The sequence below is a fragment of the Eretmochelys imbricata genome, chromosome 8 (assembly GCF_965152235.1).
Source record: "Eretmochelys imbricata isolate rEreImb1 chromosome 8, rEreImb1.hap1, whole genome shotgun sequence".
Lineage (NCBI taxonomy): Eukaryota > Metazoa > Chordata > Testudines > Cheloniidae > Eretmochelys > Eretmochelys imbricata.
Window position 1 is genome coordinate 968,341 of NC_135579.1, and position 20,170 is coordinate 988,510.

Sequence of the window (20,170 nt, forward strand, 5' to 3'; positions counted from 1 at the left end):
GGAGCTAGGGGTGCCAGGGGCCCTGCTCTGCCTGGCTGGGGGCTAGCCCTGAGCTCGCATCGCCTGCACAGAGCAGCAGGATCCAGTGAGCGGAGGGCTCCCGTTACACCCCCCTCAGCCGCCTGCGCTGGCCCCGCTGCAGAGCAGGGTGAGCCCTCGGGGAGCCAGGCTTCTCCCTGCCCAGCGCGTGGGGGCAGAGCCCGCTGAGCAGCACTGATGAGCTGTGAAGCCCAGGAGGGCTCTGGTCCAGAAGGCTCTTGCACCTGGCCCGTCCACTCCCAGCAGCCCAGCCTGGTGCCTCGATGCTGGAGGACAAGGTACAGAGGGTGTGGAGGTTGGACAGGCTGAGGTGTGAGCAGCTGCTCTCTGCTCCCAGCAGCCAGGGAATCAGGGCCAAGGCCGTGGACTCTTCCAGGCTCTCTCACAAGCAGCGACCAAAGTCAATGCCCCAGAACCCCAGGGCTGGGCTGGGCCCTCTCCTTGCTGCAGCTGTGCTGGTAACACCACTCAGCAATGGCTGCTGGTGCATCCTCTGCCCCGCACCCTGAGCCAGGGCAGAGAGGCCCCTGTCCTGCTCCCCCCGGGAGGCTTCTTTACTCCTCACCCCAGAATCCCACAGCAGCTTCCATGCAGCTGCAGCTGTAGGGGGCTGTGAATGGGCCCTCTCGTGGCTTGGCCAGCTGGGCCCAGGCATCTCCGGCAGCTCCAGCTCGGGCTGCCTTTTCCCGCCCCGAGGCCAAGACGCATGTGGAAGGACTGGCATGAGGTGGCAGCGATGGGGAAGGACTGGCCAGTTTCAGCACCGGCAGGGAACGCAGCTGCTCCAGCAAATCTTGGTTATGCCAGATGGTGCCCTGAGCGAGGGCTCCCCACACAGGCCTCTCTGGGCAGGTCCTGCAGGAGCACACCACACCGACTCCCAAGGGCTCTCGTCCCAGGATTGTTTCTTCTGCAGAGCCTGCCGCAGCAGAGTATGCCCCCCTCGCTACAGTTGCAGAGCCTCCTGCAGGAAAGGCCCCTGCCCTCCCACCCCCTTGGGTCACAGCTCCTGCAGGGAGGGCTCTGCAAGGGGTGTGCAGAGTCTGGCAGTCATCTTTCCAGACAAACCCCCAGGCTGAGGCCTCCCTGGGGCGCAGCCTGGCAGCACCTGGCCAGCTTCGAGGGGGCCTAAACTCACTGGCTGGCATGGGGAGGGAGCTGCCTGGCCTGGTTTCCAATAGCTAAAGTGGCTGGAGCTGCCGGGATGGGGCCTGTGGGAGAGGGGACAGTCACCCTCTGTGAGTGGGAGCAGCCTGCTTCTGTGGGGGCATGCAGAGTTGTGCCAGGGCGCCTTGCTCTGCTGCTGGGGCAATAAATACTGCACTCAGGGGAGGAGGAGACAACCCAGCTCTCCCTCGGAAGAGAGAGAAGCCTTCATTGTAAGTAGGGAAGCAAGCGGCTGCTTGCCTTCCAGTGGGGAATGGGGCTCCCCCTGCTTTGCAGGCAGCTCTGGTAGGGGCCTGCCCATCACAGGTGCTGCAAGGGAGCGTCTGCCATGGGAGTTTCTGCAACGCTAGAGAGCCTGCACCCCAGAAAAGCAGCAGCCCCAGGAAGCTGCTGTGGGTCCCAGCTGGCCGGAGCTCCAGTCAGGACCACAGGGTTGCCCCTCAGTGCTCTGCTGGCCTGGCAGGGTCAGTGGGGATAGGGCCAGACACCCCCATTCCCAGGCCACTATGGAACCTGTGCAGAGCACCACCAGCCTGCCACTGTCCAGCCCAGCCCCTGGTGGAAGTAGATTCTTTAATGATAGTTACACCTTAGTAAGGATCTCGCTGCAGCTGATTGTCAGACTTGTACAGTTTCAATTAAAAAATACAAACTCTAGAGAGGCTCCTGTCCGCTGTGAGGTGTGGGACGGAGCTACCAGTGCTACTCTCCTCGTGCCAGCAGCCAAGGGGGCTGGCTTCTCACACATACTGCTGCTTCTTCTTGGTGGCAGCCTTGCTGGCCAGGTCCTTGGCTTTCTCTGTGGCTGCTAAAGCTGTCTCCTTGGCCTTCTCAGTGGCCTCCTTCGCCGTCTCCACCAATGTCTTGGAGGGAGCTTCTCCTACAAGGAGCAAGTGTAACCCAGCTGCGTAGCCCAGCAGGGCTCCTCCCCTGCACTCCCCATAGCCCAGGATCTCAGAGGGCTGCAGCCCTGATAGAAAGGTTCCTCTTGCTCTTGGGTAACCGGCTGATACAAGCAGTCACAGCCTCTTTGGGGCTGGAGCCAGTGTCCTGGCACAACAGGGTGTGCGCCAGTTCCTTTATTGGCTTCAATAGCATCTGCTTATAGCATGCCCTGTGTAGCCTCAGGGTTTGCAGCAGGGAGGAGACCTGGCGGTACAGGCCAGGTGCCTCATTAGGCTGCGGATGGCAGGCTGCCTCCCGGTGGGTTAGTGGGTGCAGCGCACGCCCACTTGACACTGCTGGAACCTCTCACCCACCTCCTGAGCACAGGGAGCCCTTTTAACCACCCTCCCCACACCTTGCTGCAGGCCAGCCGCTAACCCCACTAGAACAGAGGTCCCCAAACTGTGGGATGTGCCCCCCGAGGGGGGGTGCAGAGAAATGTTCAGGGATGTGTGGCTGGGGACCGGGCCAGCTCCCACAGGGGGAGGTGAGGGCAGCTGCAATCCAGAGGTGGCTGCAGGGCTGTGACATCATTAACAACACTTGGCTGGAAAATCACGTTGCCATCCCCAGACCCACCTGCTGCCAGTGCAGGCCCCGCCTGTCCCCAGAGGCCAAGGCACTCACCTTGCATTTTAGCTAACACGTATTCAAAACCCCTGGTGCTCTTGGTCACGTTGCTCTTGAACCTGGCCAGGCCAAACTCCTGCAACAAGAGAGACCGGAGTTGCAAGCCTCCCTCCTTCCCTGTACCATGGGGGTCCCTGTGGGCTGCAAACTAAGCACCCAATAGAATCAGCCTCTATCGGCCACAGGGCTGGTGCTTGCAGCATCAGGGTGTATCTGGCTTCTGGGGATGCACTGAACATGGTAGCCACTCACCTGGATGGCTCGGGAGACGCCAAACAGACTGGAGGAGACCCATGCTTCCCGTTTGACTTCAGTCCAGCTGCTGTTCTCTGGGTTCACACAGTAAACACAGCGCTCCTCCACCACCTGCAGGAGATGACAGCAGCATCAGCTCAGTGCTCCCACTGCCCATGCACCCTGGACTGAGGGGACCAGATGGCTCTGGGGTGAAGGAGCTGGTTACCTCAGGCAGCAGCGTTTGTGGTCCGGTTCACTGCTTGCTGCCCTTGCCACTCACCATAAGACGTGCATGATTAATGTTCCAGGTGTACGTGGTCATGGTTCGGTTCTGCGGGTCCACAATGGAATCTTCCAGGATGTACACAGAGTGGGCGACGTTAGCAGGAAAGAAGCGCTCTGCCCACCGCGGCATCCTGTTGGTCTTGGTCAGGAGCCGCCTGGAGAGCAGCTTCTGGTCCGCTGTCACCTCCCGGTGCACAATGTCTTCTGTCAGGGACATGTTTGCTGGGTGAGAAAGGCAAGAGGAGGAGGATGGATGTCAGGCTTAAGTCTGTGCCTCCTGTCCCCCAGCGGTCTGTGCTGGGAGCCAGTCAGATCCTGGTTGCTGAGCATGGCTAGTGCTAGGTCACTATCTGAATGGGAGACACCCAAGCAAAACATGGTGCAGCAGGGAGCGTGTAGACGAGTCAGTAGGAGGCGCTCTCCCCTAGGAGTCAGTACTGGCCCCAAAGCCGGACTAGATGTAGCAGTGTGGGTGATTCAAAAGCACTCTTTCCTCCTACGCAGTACTGACCCCATGCCCCAGAACGGGGCCAGGTGTGCTGTGCTGCTGGGGGTGCTCTTTGCTGATGGAGAGGCCCTGGGCATTTAATCATTCGGTTTTCATTTCACAGAAATTCCAGGGGAGCGAAGCTGTGTCAGCATCCCCAATTCCACCTCCCTGCTGACGCAGCTCGTGGGTGTGTGGGGGGGTTACCGGCTGGCCCCATGCTGGAGGGGAGTAGCGGGCTGGGTGGGTCTCTCAGCAACGGCTGGCCCAGGACAGGGATGGGGCCCGGCTCACTCTGTGCTCAGCTCCAGCCCAAGCTGTGTGGGGGAGAGCACAGAGAGGGGACAGTGGTGACAATGTATGATTAGAAGGCCTGGCCTGGCCCGCCTCGCAGCAGCCCCCACAGGCCCAGGGGAGACACAGTTGTGCGGGCAGGTGAGGAACTGTGAAAAGACGGGGTGCATGCAAACCAACGCCTGTGGGGCAACTAGTCCAGAACAATGGCACCCCAGGACGCTGCGGCCCGGCGTGGAGAATCTAAGCGCGACCTCAGAGCTCCTGCATCTCCTGCCAAAGCACACCCCAGGCGCTGGGCCACCGACACTCTGTAAAATGGCAACAGCGCGTTGGCCAGGCCGTCCCAGTTCACTTCCTGCCCCAGGCGCTGTGTGGCCTTGGTGTGCGGCGACTCAGCAGCTGCTGCAGGTCACCCCAGGCGCTGTGTGGCCTTGGTGTGCGGCGACTCAGCAGCTGCTGCAGGTCACCCCAGGCGCTGTGTGGCCTTGGTGTGCGGCGACTCAGCAGCTGCTGCAGGTCACCCCAGGCGCTGTGTGGCCTTGGTGTGCGGCGACTCAGCAGCTGCTGCCAAAGCACACCCCAGGCGCTGGGCCACCGACACTCTGTAAAATGGCAACAGCGCGATGGCCAGGCCGTCTCAGTTCACTTCCTGCCCCAGGCGCTGTGCCACCTTGGTGTGCGGCGACTCAGCATCTCCTGCCAAAGCACACCCCAGGCGCTGGGCCACCGACACTCTGTAAAATGGCAACAGCGCGTTGGCCAGGCCGTTCCAGTTCACTTCCTGCCCCAGGCGCCGTGTGGCCTTGGTGTGCGGCGACTCAGCAGCTGCTGCAGATCACCCCAGGAGCTGTGTGGCCTTGGTGTGCGGCGACTCAGCATCTCCTGCCAAAGCACACCCCAGGCGCTGTGTGGCCTTGGTGTGCGGCGACTCAGCAGCTGCTGCAGATCACCCCAGGCGCTGTGTGGCCTTGGTGTGCGGCGACTCAGCAGCTGCTGCCAAAGCACACCCCAGGCGCTGGGCCACCGACACTCTGTAAAATGGCAACAGCGCGCTGGCCAGGCCGTCTCAGTTCACTTCCTGCCCCAGGAGCTGTGTGGCCTTGGTGTGCGGCGACTCAGCAGCTGCTGCAGATCACCCCAGGAGCTGTGTGGCCTTGGTGTGCGGCGACTCAGCATCTCCTGCCAAAGCACACCCCAGGCGCTGGGCCACCGACACTCTGTAAAATGGCAACAGCGCGTTGGCCAGTCCGTTCCAGTTCACTTCCTGCCCCAGGCGCCGTGTGGCCTTGGTGTGCGGCGACTCAGCAGCTGCTGCAGGTCACCCCAGGCGCTGTGTGGCCTTGGTGTGCGGCGACTCAGCAGCTGCTGCAGATCACCCCAGGCGCTGTGTGGCCTTGGCGTGCGGCGACTCAGCATCTCCTGCCAAAGCACACCCCAGGCGCTGGGCCACCGACACTCTGTAAAATGGCAACAGCGCGTTGGCCAGTCCGTTCCAGTTCACTTCCTGCCCCAGGCGCCGTGCGGCCTTGGTGTGCGGCGACTCAGCAGCTGCTGCAGATCACCCCAGGCGCTGGGCCACCGACACTCTGTAAAATGGCAACAGCGCGCTGGCCAGGCCGTCTCAGTTCACTTCCTGCCCCAGGAGCTGTGTGGCCTTGGTGTGCGGCGACTCAGCAGCTGCTGCAGATCACCCCAGGAGTGGCTGCACGTCAGCAGTGGACACAGCAACAGCTGGGCTTAAAGGCTAATGCACGTTAGGGTCTTTGGGATGCAAGATGATGTCCTCCCGCATCGAGGGCAGGAGGACCCACCAGGGAACCCGCAGGAGGATAATCAAAACGCTCCCGAGCCAGAGAGGTGGCCAGGGAAGCTCATGTGAGCAATGGAAGGAGTTTCTGATAGGAGACATCCTGGTTTCAGAGGGAGTGGCTGCCTGGAACGTGGTGCAATGCAAGAGACCTGTGGTTCTGGCAGACCACACCTTGGAAACAGGCAGCGGATCCCACAGGTGCAGCAGAGACTGTCACCGAACTGGCTTTTGCTGGGTAGAAACGCTGGGCGCATCGAGCCAGCTCTAGGGCGGATGGTCCCGGGAACGAGTGTGCGTGGGCACCGTGTGCCCTTGAGCCATAAGCAGGACAAGGGGCTGGGGACGAATGTCTCAGCAGACCCAGCACCCTCCCCAGCGAAGGGCTGAGCAGGCCTCAGCAGACCCAGCACCCTCCCCAGCGAAGGGCTGAGCAGGCCTCAGCAGACCCAGCACCCCTCCCCAGCGAAGGGCTGAGCAGACCTCAGCAGACCCAGCACCCTCCCCAGCGAAGGGCTGAGCAGACCTCAGCAGACCAGCACCCCTCCCCAGCGAAGGGCTGAGCAGGCCTCAGCAGACCCAGCACCCTCCTCAGCGAAGGGCTGAGCAGACCTCAGCAGACCCAGCACCCCTCCCCAGCGAAGGGCTGAGCAGGCCTCAGCAGACCCAGCACCCCTCCCCAGCGAAGGGCTGAGCAGACCTCAGCAGACCCAGCACCCTCCTCAGCGAAGGGCTGAGCAGACCTCAGCAGACCCAGCACCCTCCCCAGCGAAGGGCTGAGCAGACCTCAGCAGACCCAGCACCCTCCTCAGCGAAGGGCTGAGCAGACCTCAGCAGACCCAGCACCCTCCCCAGCGAAGGGCTGAGCAGACCTCAGCAGACCCAGCACCCTCCTCAGCGAAGGGCTGAGCAGACCTCAGCAGACCCAGCACCCTCCTCAGCGAAGGGCTGAGCAGACCTCAGCAGACCCAGCACCCTCCTCAGCGAAGGACTGAGCAGACCTCAGCAGACCCAGCACCCTCCTCAGCGAAGGGCTGAGCAGACCTCAGCAGACCCAGCACCCTCCTCAGCGAAGGGCTGGCACACGACAAGATCTCCCTTCCCTGCCAGGAGCCTGCCAACAAAACGCTGGAGTCTAGGGCCCACCACTGCCCCTTGCAGTGACTCCGTGGGGTCGGGCACAGCAAGCAGTGCAGGGCACCGGTGGGGCACGCTCGCTGCCCAGGGCCAGCGGCAGGAAGAGGCCACAGGGCCACCCCCCATGCAGGCCCCTCCAGCCCACCAGAGGAGGGGCTCAGGCACAGAGAAAACGTGGCCAGCAAACAGCGCCGGACACCAACCTGGAGCTGTTTGGGGAGCGGGCTCCCTGTACCCACGCCCCTACCCCTGTGGGGGGGCCCAGTGGGGGAAAAGGGGGGTGTCGGTGGGTTCCAGAGGTGGGTGTGGGGCCAGGGTGGTGTGGGGGGGCGCTGGAGGGGCACGCGTGGTGCCTGGGGGGCCCCCACCAGAGGGGGAATGGGAGAGAGATGTGGGGTCCCGGTGAGGTGTACGTGGGGGGTCCTGGCGCAGAGGTGGGGGAATGGGAGAGAGAGATGGGGTCCGTTGCCGGGGGGGCGCGGGCGGGGTCCTGATGCCGGGGGGGGCGGTCGGAGTGCCGGGGGGGGTGGTGTGGTCCTGGTGCCATGGGGGGGGTCGGGGTGGTGCGGGGGGGTGCTGGGGGAGTGGGGGGTCACGGGGCGGGGGGGTGGCGGGGTGCCCATGGGAGGGGTCGGGGTCCCGCGGGGGGTGGCAGGGGGAGTGGGGGGTCACGGGGCAGGGTGCCCGTGGGGGGGGGGGGGTCGGGGTCCCGCGGAGGGGTCACGGGGCGGGATGCCCGTGTGGGGGGGTCGGGGTCCCGCGGAGGGGTCACGGGGCGGGGTGCCCGTGGGGGGGGTCGGGGTCCCGCGGAGGGGTCACGGGCAGGGTGCCCGTGGGGGGGGGCGGGTCCCGCGGAGGGGTCACGGGGCAGGGTGCCCGTGGGGGGGGGCGGGGTCCCGCGGAGGGGGGCGGGGGGAGTGGGAGGTCACGGGGCGGGGGGTGCCGCAGGGGGGGTCCCGGTGCCGGGGGGGGTGGTGGTGGTGGTGGGGTTCTGATGCCATGGGGGGGGTCAGGGTGGTGCGAGGGGGTGGCGGGGTGCCCGTGGGGGGGGGTCGGGGTCCCGCGGAGGGGGGCGGGGGGAGTGGGAGGTCACGGGGCGGGGGGTCCCGCGGGGGGGGTCGGAGTGCCGGGGGGGTAGTGGTGGTGGTGGGGTTCTGATGCCATGGGGGGGTCAGGGTGGTGCGAGGGGGTGACGGGGTGCCCGTGGGGGGGGTCGGGGGTCCCGCGGGGGTGGCAGGGGGAGTGGGGGGTCACGGGGCAGGGTGCCCGTGGGGGGGGTCGGGGGTCCCGCGGGGGGTGGCAGGGGAGTGGGGGTCACGGGGCAGGGTGCCCGTGAGGGGGGGTCGGGGTCCCGCGGAGGGGTCACGGGGCGGGATGCCCGCGGGGGGGGGGTCGGGGTCCCGCGGAGGGGGGCGGGGGGAGTGGGGGGTCACGGGGCAGGGTTGCCCGTGGGGGGGGTCGGGGTCCCGCGGAGGGGTCACGGGGCGGGATGCCCGTGGGGGGGGGTCGGGGTCCCGCGGAGGGGGGGCGGGGGGAGTGGAGGTCACGGGGCGGGGGGGTGCCGCGGGGGGGTTCCCGGTGCCGGGGGGGGGTCGGAGTGCCGGGGGGGTGGTGTGTTGGTGGTGGTGGGGTTCTGATGCCATGGGGGGGGGTCGGGGTGGTGCGACGGGGTGGTGGGGTGCCCGTGGGGGGGGTCGGGGTCCCGTGGGGGGGAGTGGGGGGGTCACGGGGCGGGGGGGTGCCGTGGGGGGGGTCGGGGTCCCGCGGAGGGGGGCGGGGGAGTGGGAGGTCACGGGGTGGGGGGGGTCGGGGTCCCGCGGAGGGGGGCGGGGGGGAGTGGGAGGTCACGGGGCGGGGGGGTGCCGCAGGGGGGGTCCCGGTGCCGGGGGGGTCGGAGTGCGGGGGGGGTGGTGGTGGTGGTGGGGTTCTGATGCCATGGGGGGGGGTCAGGGTGGTGCGAGGGGGTGGCGGGGTGCCCGTGGGCGGGGTCGGGGTCCCGCGGAGGGGGGCGGGGGGAGTGGGAGGTCACGGGGCGGGGGGTGCCGCGGGGGGGGTCCCGGTACCGGGGCGGGTCGGAGTGCCGGGGGGGGTGGTGGTGGGGTTCTGATGCCATGGGGGGGTCAGGGTGGTGCGAGGGGGTGGCGGGGTGCCCGTGGGGGGGGTCGGGGTCCCGCGGGGGGAGTGGGGGGTCACGGGGCAGGGTGCCCGTGGGGGGGGTCGGGGTCCCGCGGAGGGGTCACGGGGCGGGATGCCGCGGCGGGGGGGTCGGGGTCCCGCGGAGTGGTCACGGGGGAGTGGGGGGTCACGGGGCAGGGTGCCCGTGGGGGGGGGTCGGGGTCCCGCGGAGGGGTCACGGGGCGGGATGCCCATGGGGGGGGGGTCGGGGTCCCGCGGAGGGGGGCGGGGGAGTGGGAGGTCACGGGGCGGGGGGGTGCCGGTGCCGGGGCGGGTCGGAGTGCCGGGGGGGGTGGTGGTGGGGTTCTGATGCCATGGGGGGGTCAGGGTGGTGCGAGGGGGTGGCGGGGTGCCCGTGGGGGGGGTCGGGGTCCCGCGGGGGGTGGCGGGGGGAGTGGGGGGTCACGGGGCAGGGTGCCCGTGGGGGGGGTCGGGGTCCCGCGGGGGGTGGCAGGGGGAGTGGGGGGTCACGGGGCAGGGTGCCCGTGGGGGGGGGTCGGGGTCCCGCGGAGGGGTCACGGGGCGGGATGCCCGCGGGGGGGTGTCGGGGTCCCGCGGAGGGGTCACGGGGCGGGATGCCCGCGGGGGGGTGTCGGGGTCCCGCGGAGGGGTCACGGGGGGAGTGGGGGGTCACGGGGCAGGGTGCCCGTGGGGGGGGGTCGGGGTCCCGCGGAGGGGTCACGGGGCGGGATGCCCATGGGGGGGGGTCGGGGTCCCGCGGAGGGGGGCGGGGGAGTGGGAGGTCACGGGGCGGGGGGGTGCCGCGGGGGGGGTCCCGGTGCCGGGGCGGGTCGGAGTGCCGGGGGGGGTGGTGGTGGGGTTCTGATGCCATGGGGGGGTCAGGGTGGTGCGAGGGGGTGGCGGGGTGCCCGTGGGGGGGGTCGGGGTCCCGCGGGGGGTGGCGGGGGGAGTGGGGGGTCACGGGGCAGGGTGCCCGTGGGGGGGGTCGGGGTCCCGCGGGGGGTGGCAGGGGGAGTGGGGGGTCACGGGGCAGGGTGCCCGTGGGGGGGGGTCGGGGTCCCGCGGAGGGGTCACGGGGCGGGATGCCCGCGGGGGGGTGTCGGGGTCCCGCGGAGGGGTCACGGGGCGGGATGCCCGCGGGGGGGTGTCGGGGTCCCGCGGAGGGGTCACGGGGGGAGTGGGGGGTCACGGGGCAGGGTGCCCGTGGGGGGGGTCGGGGTCCCGCGGAGGGGTCACGGGGCGGGATGCCCATGGGGGGGGGTCGGGGTCCCGCGGAGGGGGGCGGGGGAGTGGGAGGTCACGGGGCGGGGGGGTGCCGCGGGGGGGGGTCCCGGTGCCGGGGGGGGTCGGAGTGCCGGGGGGGTGGTGGTGGTGGTGGGGTTCTGATGCCATGGGGGGGGGTCGGGGTGGTGCGACGGGCTGGCGGGGTGCCCGTGGGGGGGTCGGGGGTCCCGTGGGGGGGAGTGGGGGGGTCACGGGGCGGGGGGTGCCGTGGGGGGGGTCGGGGTCCCGCGGAGGGGGGCGGGGGGAGTGGGAGGTCACGGGGCGGGGGGGGTGCCGCGGGGGGGGTCCCGGTGCCGGGGGGGGTGGTGGTGGGGTTCTGATGCCATGGGGGGGGGGGGGTCGGGGTGGTGCGACGGGGTGGCGGGGTGCCCGTGGGGGGGGGTCGGGGTCCGCGGGGGGGAGTGGGAGGTCACGGGGCGGGGGGGGTGCCGCGGGGGGGGGTCCCGGTGCCGGGGGGGGGTCGGAGTGCCGGGGGGGTGGTGGTGGGGTTCTGATGCCATGGGGGGGGGTCGGGGTGGTGCGAGGGGGTGGCGGGGGGAGTAGGGGGGTCACGGGGCGGGGTGCCCGTGGGGGGGGAGTGGGGGTGTCACGGGGCGGGGTGCCCGTGGGGGGGGTCGGGGTCCCGCGGGGAGGGAGTGGGGGGTCACGGGGCACGGTGCACGGGTGGCGGGGGGTGCCGCGGGGGGGGCGCTCACCTGTAGGGGTTCGGGTAGCGCTGCCAGAAGGCGGCGAACACTTGGTCCCAGGGCCCGCGGAGGACGCCCAGGCTCGCGCAGTGCTTCCCCATGGGCTCGCCGCCCCGGCCCGCCCCGCCCGGCGCCCCGCGGGGGAGGGGACGCGGCAGCCGCTTCCGGGACAGGCCGCGCGCTCGCCCGCTTCCGCCTCCCGCCTCCCGCCCCGCGCGCACTTCCGGTCCCCGGAGCCCCGCCCCCGGCCCCGCCCCCCCAGTGCAGCCGGGAGGGGCCCGCAGCGCCGGGCGCCGAGACGGGCCGCGGGTTCCGGGGCCGCGGGCACCATGCGGCCGAGGTGAGCCGGGAGCGGGGCCTTCCGCCCGGGACCGCCCCCCGGCTCCGCCCGCAGCCCCCCCGGGCCCCCCCCGGAACCCCCCCGGCTCCGCCCGCAGCCCCCCCCGGGGCCCCCCCGCTCCTTCCCCGGGACCCCCCGGCTCCGCCCGCAGCCCCCCCGGGGCCCCCCCCGCTCCTTCCCCGGGCCCCCCCCGGCTCCGCCCGCAGCCCCCCCGGGGCCCCCCCGCTCCTTCCCCGGGCCCCCCGCGGCTCCGTCCGCAGCCCCCCCGGGCCCGCCCCGGAACCTCCCCGGCTCCTTCCCCGGGACCCCTCCCGGGGGCCCCCCCCCCGGCTGCGCCCGCAGCCCCCCCGGGGCCCCCCCCGCTCCTTCCCCGGGCCCCCCCCGGCTCCGTCCGCAGCCCCCCCCCGGAACCTCCCCGGCTCCTTCCCCGGGACCCCCCCCCCGGGGCCCCCCCCGGTTCCTTCCCCGGGACCCCTCCCGGGCCCCCCCCCCCCGGCTCCGCCCGCGGCCCCCCCCGCTCCGCCCCGCGGCCCCCCCCGCTCCTTCCCCGGGACCCCCCCCGGCTCCGTCCGCAGCCCCCCCGGGCCCCCCCGGAACCTCCCCGGCTCCTTCCCCGGGACCCCTCCCGGGGCCCCCCCCGGCTCCACCCGCAGGCCCCCCGGGGCCCCCCCCGCTCCTTCCCCGGGCCCCCCCCCGGCTCCGTCCGCAGCCCCCCCCCGGAACCTCCCCGGCTCCTTCCCCGGGACCCCCCCCCCCGGGGGCCCCCCCGGTTCCTTCCCCGGGACCCCTCCCGGACCCCCCCCCCGGCTCCGCCGGCAGCCCCACCCGGCTCCGTCCGCAGCGTCCCCCGGGACCCCCCCCCGGCTCCTTCCCCGGGACCCCTCCCGGGACCCCCCCCCGGCTCCACCCTCAGCCCCCCGCCCACCCCAGGCTCCCTCCCACCCCGTGACCCCCCCCCCCCGGCTCCACCCTCAGCCCCCCGTCCACCCCAGGCTCCCTCCCACCCCGGGACCCCCCCCCCCGGCTCCACCCTCAGCCGCCTGTCCACCCCAGGTTCCCTCCCACCCCGTGACCCCCCCCCGGCTCCACCCTCAGCCGCCCGTCCACCCCAGGCTCCCTCCCACCCCGTGACCCCCCCTGGCTCCACCCTCAGCCCCCCGTCCACCCCAGGCTCCCTCCCACCCCGTGACCCCCCCCACCTCTCCCCCAGACTCCTGTCTCCGGTTCTCTCCCCCCCTGCACCCGAGCTCCTCGTCAGGCTACTCCCCTCCCCCCAGCTTCCTCTGCTCCCATGCCGCCCCCATGACCCCCCAGCTCCTGCCCTGCTCCCCCCCGCCCCCCGTACGGTTTGGTTGTTGCTCCCCAGCCCCTTGGCTGCCCGCCCGCCGTGCGGCCCAGGACTCCCTCGTGCAGTTTCTGAGCCCCGGGATTCTTGGTTGCCGCCTTCCCCTGAGCTGTACGGCAGCCTCGGGGCCCCGCGCGGAGCCCGTGATGTCGGTGCTGCAGGTGGCCAGGGCCCTGCGTTGCACAGCTCCTTGCTCTTCGGCGAGTGCCCTGTCGTGTCCTGTGGCCGCCCAGCCCGTGGCTTCCATGGGCCTGCGGCTGTCGCCATGCAGGAGGCTGTAGCTGGCTTGGCAAAGGCAGCGGTTTCCTGCCCACGGTCTGTAGCGTCAGCTCATCCCTTCCTTGGTGTCTCCTTGCTGCAGGTGAAATTCTCCGCTTGACTCTTTCTTTCCTTGGCTGCGTACGGCGCCCTGGCGCTGGCCGGCTCTCTCGCTAAGGCAGGTAGAGTGAGCTCGCGAAGGGGGCCTGGGATCCAGCGGCAGGCACCAGAGGGAAGCTCTTGGCTCGGGCCCAGGCTGGCAGTGGCTGGAGAATGAGTGGGCAGCGTGTGGATGTCAAAGTAGTAATGCTGGGGAAGGAGTACGTGGGCAAGACCAGCCTGGTGGAGAGATATGTCCACAACCGCTTCCTCGTTGGACCCTATCAAAACGTAAGCATGCCCTCTGCCCAAGCTGCCCCGGGGATCCCCCTGGGAGGAGGCAGGCTGCCCGCCCCACTCATGGGGACTCGAATGGCTAAAGGGGACCTTGATAATTATCACAAGGCAGCTGAGTTGCATGCGATTCCTTACAGCTGGGATGCCAGCAACTGGGAGCAGAACATTGGCCAGGTCTCTGGAGGCAGGTCTGGCTCCCTGGCTGCATCTGGCCCCTCACCCCACAGCCTGGCTCTTCTTGCCTACAGGTAGAAAGCTTTGCAAAGACTCGTTTGAAATTCCAGCTGAAGGTTTTGTTTATAGCCCAAACACATCCAAGCCCCTTGGATCAGTGCTTGAGAATCAGTGGCCACGACTAGAAACAAAGGGGAACTGTCCAAAGAGTCACACGACACCTAGTGCAAATGAGCTTGGGCGAGGGAGTTGGCTGGTAGGGAGACTGGCTGGGACTCGTAAAACCCACTGTCCCTCTACGGGGTGCTTGGGATGGGCAAGCTGAGAGGCGAAGCCTGAGGGACCAGGAAATGCTGAGCGAACTGCTGCGTCCATCCCTTCTGTTTCTGTTTAGACGATCGGGGCTGCGTTTGTGGCCAAAGTGATGTCCGTTGGGGGCCGGACAGTAACCTTGGGGATCTGGGTAAGTCTGATCTGAAACGGCTTCACGACCTTGCCAGAAGCCCACAGCTCTAGGTGCTTAGAAACCTGTGGGCCTTTCCCCACTTTCGGATTGGAAACTGCTGTGGGAAAGGGTGCCCTGGCAGCCGGGGGCTCTGCATGGAGTGCCATTGAGCAGCTGGCTTCTCCCATGGCCATCTCTAAGTCCTAGCTCGGGTAACTGTCCCTGTTCTCTTGTTGCTGGTGCCTCAGCTTGGCTGGGCACTCCCTGGCTGGGCGGGAGGCACAGAGCCAGGCTGGGGCTCTCACCCATGGGGCATGGAAAGCGATGACTTGTCTATTGTTCTTCCTAGGACACAGCTGGGTCGGAGCGGTACGAGGCCATGAGTCGGATATACTACCGAGGGGCCAGAGCTGCCATTGTGTGTTACGGTAAGGGCTTTGCCCAGGGTGCCTGGCTGTCCCTGCAGCCATGCTATTCCCAGCACCTGGCAAGGTGCTCCTCACCCCAGAGCGTGCATTGGCACTAGTCTGTAGTGGGGAGAGGGGCTGGCCCACCAGGCCCTGAGGGAGCTCCCTCTGTAGGAAATGAGGCAATCCACTCCCAGCCCGTCTGAGCAGCGAAGGCAGAGGCCCCTGGCAGTATGCTGCTAGCTCCTGTCTATTTCTTTAATTCCTGGAAGGGGGGAATTTTCAATGTTACACTAAACACAAGGAGGGGCTCAGATACCAGGGTGGAGGGTGGCACCTTCCCACACCCCCAGCATCGAGGCAGCTTTCTGGCTACCTGAGAGGGTCTCCAGGGCTGCCGAAGCTGTGTTCAACTCTGAGCGGAATGACTCCTCCCCGAGGCCTCTGTTCTTGCTGGTTGGGGGTCTTGCTGCACTCCCTGCAGGCACAGGGCAGGCCGCGGCTTGGGGCGCGGCTAGCTGTGGAGAATGCACTGGGCAGGGCAGGGGCTGACTTCTCTCATCTCCTAGATCTCACAGATAGCAGCAGCTTTCAGCGAGCTAAGTTCTGGGTGACGGAGCTGCAGAACTTTGAGGAGGTGAGTTGCTCTCTGCTCCCAGCCTGGAGCTCTGGGCGGGGGGATTAGTTCACGCTTTCCTTCTGGAGACACTGCGTGGGTGAACAGTTGGAGGGATTTTCCTTCCTTTGAGGAGCTGGTTCCAGAAGTGGCCAGGGCAGTGAGAGCCCCACCGCACTCAGCCCAGCATAAGGCTTGGGGCTTCCCCACCTGTCCTTCTGCTGGCGGGGGTGTCTGCCTCAGGCTAGGGTTGGAGACTCACTGCACACAGGTGCTGTGCTCCAGGCAGTGAGTGTGCGGGTGCACCGGGGCAGTCTGCACACGCCTGTATGGGGGTCAGTATGTGACCGAGCGGGGGCAAGGCCTTGTGGTGGGTGCGGCAAGGTGATTGTGGCTTGTGTGGGAAGTGTGCTTGGGGAGAGTGCGTGCATGGGGGGTTTCCTAGGGGTGCCTGTAAGCTGTTCTCTCTGAGCAGTCTCTGCACGGATGACTGCCCTGTTCTCTCCTTGCTCCAGAACTGCCGGATCTATCTGTGTGGCACCAAGAGCGACCTGTTGGAAGAGGACAGGAAGAAGCGGGGCATTGACTTCCATGATGTGCAGGATTACGCAGACGGTACGTCTCTGCCCGTCCTGGGAGCACACGGCTCTGCCCTGCTGCTCCCTGTCACCCTCGCGCTCCAGGGGAGGCAAGCACCACCCCACCGTGCTCTGCTCTTAGCTTCAGTTTATGCCAGTCAGGTGCTGGCCGCCTAGCACGTTAGTCCCAGCTCAGCGGGCAGAGTCTTTGGCTCTGGCCAGTATCAACAGGGGAGCCAGTGTTCACCTGCAGAGCTGGAGCCGAGGGGAGATGAAAGGATGAGAAGCTGGATATGAGTCAGCAGTGTGCCCTTGTTGCCAAGGCCAATGGCATAGTGGACTTCATTAGTAGGAGCATGGCCAGCAGATCAAGGGACGTGATTATTCTCCTCTATTCAGCACTGGTGAGGCCACATCTGGAGTACTGGGTCCAGTTTTGGGCCCCACACGACAGAAGGGATGTGGACAAATCGGAAAGCGTCCAGCAGAGGGCAACGAAAATGATCAGGGGGCCGGAGCACATGACTTACGAGGAGAGGCTGAGGGAACTGGGCTTGTTTAGTCTGAAGAAGAGAAGAATGAGGGGGGATTTGATAGCAGCCTTCAACTACCTGAAGGGGGGTTCCAGAGAGGATGGAGCTAAGCTGTTCTCAGTGGTAGCAGATGACAGAACAAGGAGTAATGGTCTCAAGTTGCAGTGGGGAAGGTCTAGGTTGGATATTAGGAAACACTTTCACTAGGAGGGTGGTGAAGCACTGGAATGGGTTACCTAGGGAGGTGGTGGAATCTCCTTCCTTTGAGGTTTTTAAGGCCTGGCTTGACTGATTTAGTTGGGGTTGGTCCTGCTTTGAGCAGGGGGTTGGACTAGATGACCTCCTGAGGTCCCTTCCAACCCTGATATTCTATGAAAGGGAAGGTCTTGGCTTGATTTGCCGTTAGTTTTCCCACACCCTTAGGGGGCATTAAGCAGGAGCTGGGAATGTCACAGTGGGAGCTGCTCAGTGCTGAGCCTGTGCCCTGCCCATGCTGTGCCAAGTTCAGAGCGTGTCCCCACCCACAGAAGAGTCTTGGGCTGGGCAGTATGCCGGCTGGTGGGAGATAGTGCTGACAAGTTGCACCAAGCCAGCTAGGGTGTGGTGAGGAGCTGGGCAGAAGCGGCACTTCCTGTCCTTGCGGAGGTGCTGGAGCCAGCTTGTTCTGCCTGCTGGCTGCCTTTGTGACTCTAGCAGCAGCCCTTGCTTCAGGGTGGTTACCAGGAGGAATCCTGGGGGCGGCGGGGAGCCTCCCCCCCACTGCCACTAGCCCTGATGCACAACACAGGCACCCTCTGGCACTAACCTGTTTGTGTTGCAGAGATTAAGGCTGAGCTCTTCGAAACCTCCAGTAAGACAGGCCAGAGCGTAGGTGAGTTGCCCCTGGCGGGTGCCTGGACAACAGCAGCAGCCACAGCAGGCTGCGGGGGTGGCCGTACAGGTTAGGGGATCGCTGTCTTGGCCATCTTCCTACCTAAAGATGTCCTGTGCACCCACCCCAAGGTGTGCTCGGGAGCTGGCTGCTGACGGGGTTTGTGGGAGAGCAATGCCAGGGAGGGAGGGAGGGGGGGGAGCAGAACGCCTGCTCACCAGGAGTGGGAAGAAGTTCAGCGTAATTCCTTGTCTGTCCTATCAGGACTAATGCAGGGAGCAGGCTGTGGAGACCACAAGTCCCATAATGCCATGCACTGGCTGGGCTCCATGCTGGGACCCTGGGCTGCACATAAGCATTACAGGAGAAGGCAGGTGTGGGTCACACCTGGCCCTGGCCCCTTTGGCTCCCTCCGTGGTGAAGCAGATTCTGCCCCACTCCTCTAGTGCTGGAGGGTGAGTGCAGTGGCTCAAGTGAAGTTCCCTGCAGCAGGCTGTCTGCCCTGCCCCAGCCTCCTACCCAGGGCTTCTGATCAACGCCCCACACTGGGGAACAGTCTCCTCCTGGGAGCCCGGCCCCACTGCAGTTTGTGCTAGGAGTGCGGAGGAAGCCCTCATTCTCCCCTTCCTGTCCCAGATGAGCTGTTTCAGAAGGTGGCTGAGGATTATGTCCAGCTCATGGCCTTCCAGGTGATGACAGGTGAGTGGCAGGACAGGACCCGCTGCCTTGCGACCCACGCGCCAGCTGAGTCAGTAGGAGTGAAACCTTTCCGCTCATTCTCCAGCTGGGGTGGGTTTGTCATGCTGCCTGAGGGGAGCCCACGGGTGGCACTTCCCCTTCGTTAATGCTCCCAGTTCAGCCCAGGCCTACGTTCAGGGCGTTTGCTCCCTCGCAAGGGTCGTGGTGGTTCAGAGGTGGGGTGTTTTCTGAGCTGCCGGCGTGCAAGGAGCGGCGGCCCAGCTGCGGCTTCCCCCAGAGTCCCTGCAGGATCTGTTCTCAGTGCTCCAGCAGGTCCCTGCTGATCCAGACCCATTTTCTTCATTTGCTGCTTCTGCTGAGGCTCCGAGGTGAGATGCAGGGACGCAGCCTTCATTGCACCATCAGCACAGCTCGCAGCAGTGGTGCTGGGCTTCAGGGAGATGGGTCAGGGGGGGCTGGCTCCCCCTTCGCCTCCATCTGTTAGCAGGGACTGATGTCCCCACACGCTGCTGGAGAGTCACCAGTGCACACGAGAGCAAGACTCCTGTGTGTACTGGGGTGCAGGGAACGATGGATTGCCCCAGGGCCTGCGCCAGGGAGAACAGGTTGCTGTCTGACAGTGAAGGGGACATGTGCCATGGAGGATGGCGCTGGCAGGATGAGCTCCTAGTTAGCTGGAATTTTAAAGGGCTGCTGTCAACTTGAAAATCCCATTTCCATCTGTTCCAGGGTGACTAGAGTAGAAAGGCTGGAGAGAAACACTTCTCTTTAGTTTTTGTTGGGTCAGTTGCATTTCCTATCCCGTGCTCTACGGGCAGGTCTCGCTCCTGCCCTGCCCTGCCCAGTGGGTGTGCTTGGCCATGCGTTCCTCAGCCCTGGGAGGGGGGCTGGTGTGGAAGAGGAAGCAGGCAGGCATGTTCCTGGGCATGGGCCACCGGGGCCTAACCCAAAAGATCAGCAGGAAACCCTGCAGGATTGTTCTTTAGTTTGAGGGCTCCCTGATTCAAGGGGCTGTGATTAGAGAAATGGATTCTAAGACCGGTTCCACTTGTATGTCTGCCCTAAGCTCTGTCTGGCGCAACCTGGCGCCCACCGTCATGTCCTTAGTTTAGTAAAAGGGCTGGCAAACAGGCTGGAATGGTGGCTACTGATTCTGTGGGCTGAAACCGAGCATCCAGGTGAGCGGGGCACAGAAGAGGCAGCAGCCCCCTTTCACTCGTCTTCTCTTTTCAGAGGGTGAAGGCGTAGACCTGAGCCAGAAGAACAGCACCTACTTCTACAGCTGCTGCCACCACTGAACGCACCTCCTGCTGCCAAAATAAAGCCAGCCTGCTGGGGTAGCAGGTCCTGCTCTTCGGACTGTTTGTTTTCTGCCTGCTGTACGTAAGCTGTAGGGAATGCCTGGCACCCTGGAGTACGGGATCCCCGCGCCTGGCTCTCCCCTCCATGGGACTTGACAAGCAAAGCTGCTGTGGTCCTAGAGGAGAGACAGACTCTGTTCCACTTTTGGCAGGACTCTGCTGCCTTGTGACGGACACCAGGTGCCTGCACATTAGTGAAGAGTGTTTGGAATAGCTGCTTTCCCCAGCCGGCTCCTTGCAGCTCAGGTCATGTGTAGCTGTGGCCAATGTGTTCCATGGGATATGTTGCCTGATTCTTTGGAGGTTACTTCAATGGCTTCTATTAAGTTATACAAGTGTAAATAAAGTGCATTGTGGTCCATGAGGCCCGTTGGGTGTTCTTGGGGAAGCCAGGGCTGACAGAGCTGGTGCTTTGGGACCTGTGACTGTGGAGATGTACCTGCCACAGGAGGGAGAAATGTGTCCCTTCAGCAGCAGCTGGCCAGGAACCTGCACCCCCTACTGTAGCATGAGGACATGGCTCCCAGGCCCAAGGTTTTCACCCTCCTCCAGCTCACTGCAGCTGTCCCTGAGGAGGGACCAACCCTCCCCAGCTCCCTCTGTGATTTGTGTTACTGTTGTGCCTCTCTAGCTTCCTCTGTTCCCTGGCGCCTCTGGACTTGCACCACAGCCAGGCCGAGTTCAGTCAGTAGAGATGCTTAGTCAAAGGCTCTGAAGAGCTTGAAATCTGTCCCTCCCCTGGAAGAAGCGGTGCCTGAACTGACCCGGAGGGCAGCTGGGCTGATTCACAGCTCTCTGCCCCCTTCACCACTTCCTGCCCCTGGCTGGCTTACAGAAGCCCAGGACTGGCCCAGTGCTCTCTTGCCACAATACGCAGCTCCAGCCACTCAGGACTGATCTTAGCCTTATGACAACAGGTGGTGGGAGCCTGGGTCTGATGTGGTGGTGGTGAAATGCAGGATACCAGCTTAGACATTTCCCTCCCAGTGTAGGTGAGCCAGTCTGGTGCC

General features: G+C 66.3%; 2 protein-coding genes across 5 annotated transcripts; one reads left to right on the forward strand and one right to left on the reverse strand.

Annotated features, from left to right (window-relative positions):
* Positions 1 to 1,759: 1,759 nt before the first annotated feature.
* On the reverse strand, positions 1,760 to 11,334 carry PRELID1 (PRELI domain containing 1). The gene is given in 6 exon segments (XM_077824826.1): positions 1,760 to 2,086; positions 2,779 to 2,857; positions 3,034 to 3,147; positions 3,299 to 3,514; positions 3,516 to 3,525; positions 11,147 to 11,334. Coding segments are annotated over 6 exon segments (651 nt in total). The 5' UTR covers positions 11,239 to 11,334; the 3' UTR covers positions 1,760 to 1,946.
* Positions 11,335 to 11,372: 38 nt separating this feature from the next.
* On the forward strand, positions 11,373 to 19,519 carry RAB24 (RAB24, member RAS oncogene family). 4 transcript variants are annotated; one of them, XM_077824711.1, is made up of 10 exons: positions 11,373 to 11,477; positions 13,184 to 13,470; positions 13,614 to 13,724; positions 14,045 to 14,113; positions 14,445 to 14,523; positions 15,072 to 15,139; positions 15,634 to 15,733; positions 17,050 to 17,100; positions 17,737 to 17,799; positions 19,033 to 19,519. In XM_077824711.1, the coding sequence occupies exons 2-10, from the start codon at positions 13,354 to 13,356 to the stop codon at positions 19,095 to 19,097; spliced, it is 723 nt and encodes a 240-aa protein (XP_077680837.1). In that variant the 5' UTR covers positions 11,373 to 11,477; positions 13,184 to 13,353; the 3' UTR covers positions 19,098 to 19,519. The 4 variants fall into 4 exon arrangements, with proteins under 4 accessions (XP_077680837.1, XP_077680839.1, XP_077680838.1 ...); XM_077824712.1 differs by lacking the exon at positions 11,373 to 11,477 and adding an exon at positions 12,834 to 13,022; XM_077824713.1 differs by lacking the exon at positions 13,614 to 13,724.
* Positions 19,520 to 20,170: the final 651 nt, after the last annotated feature.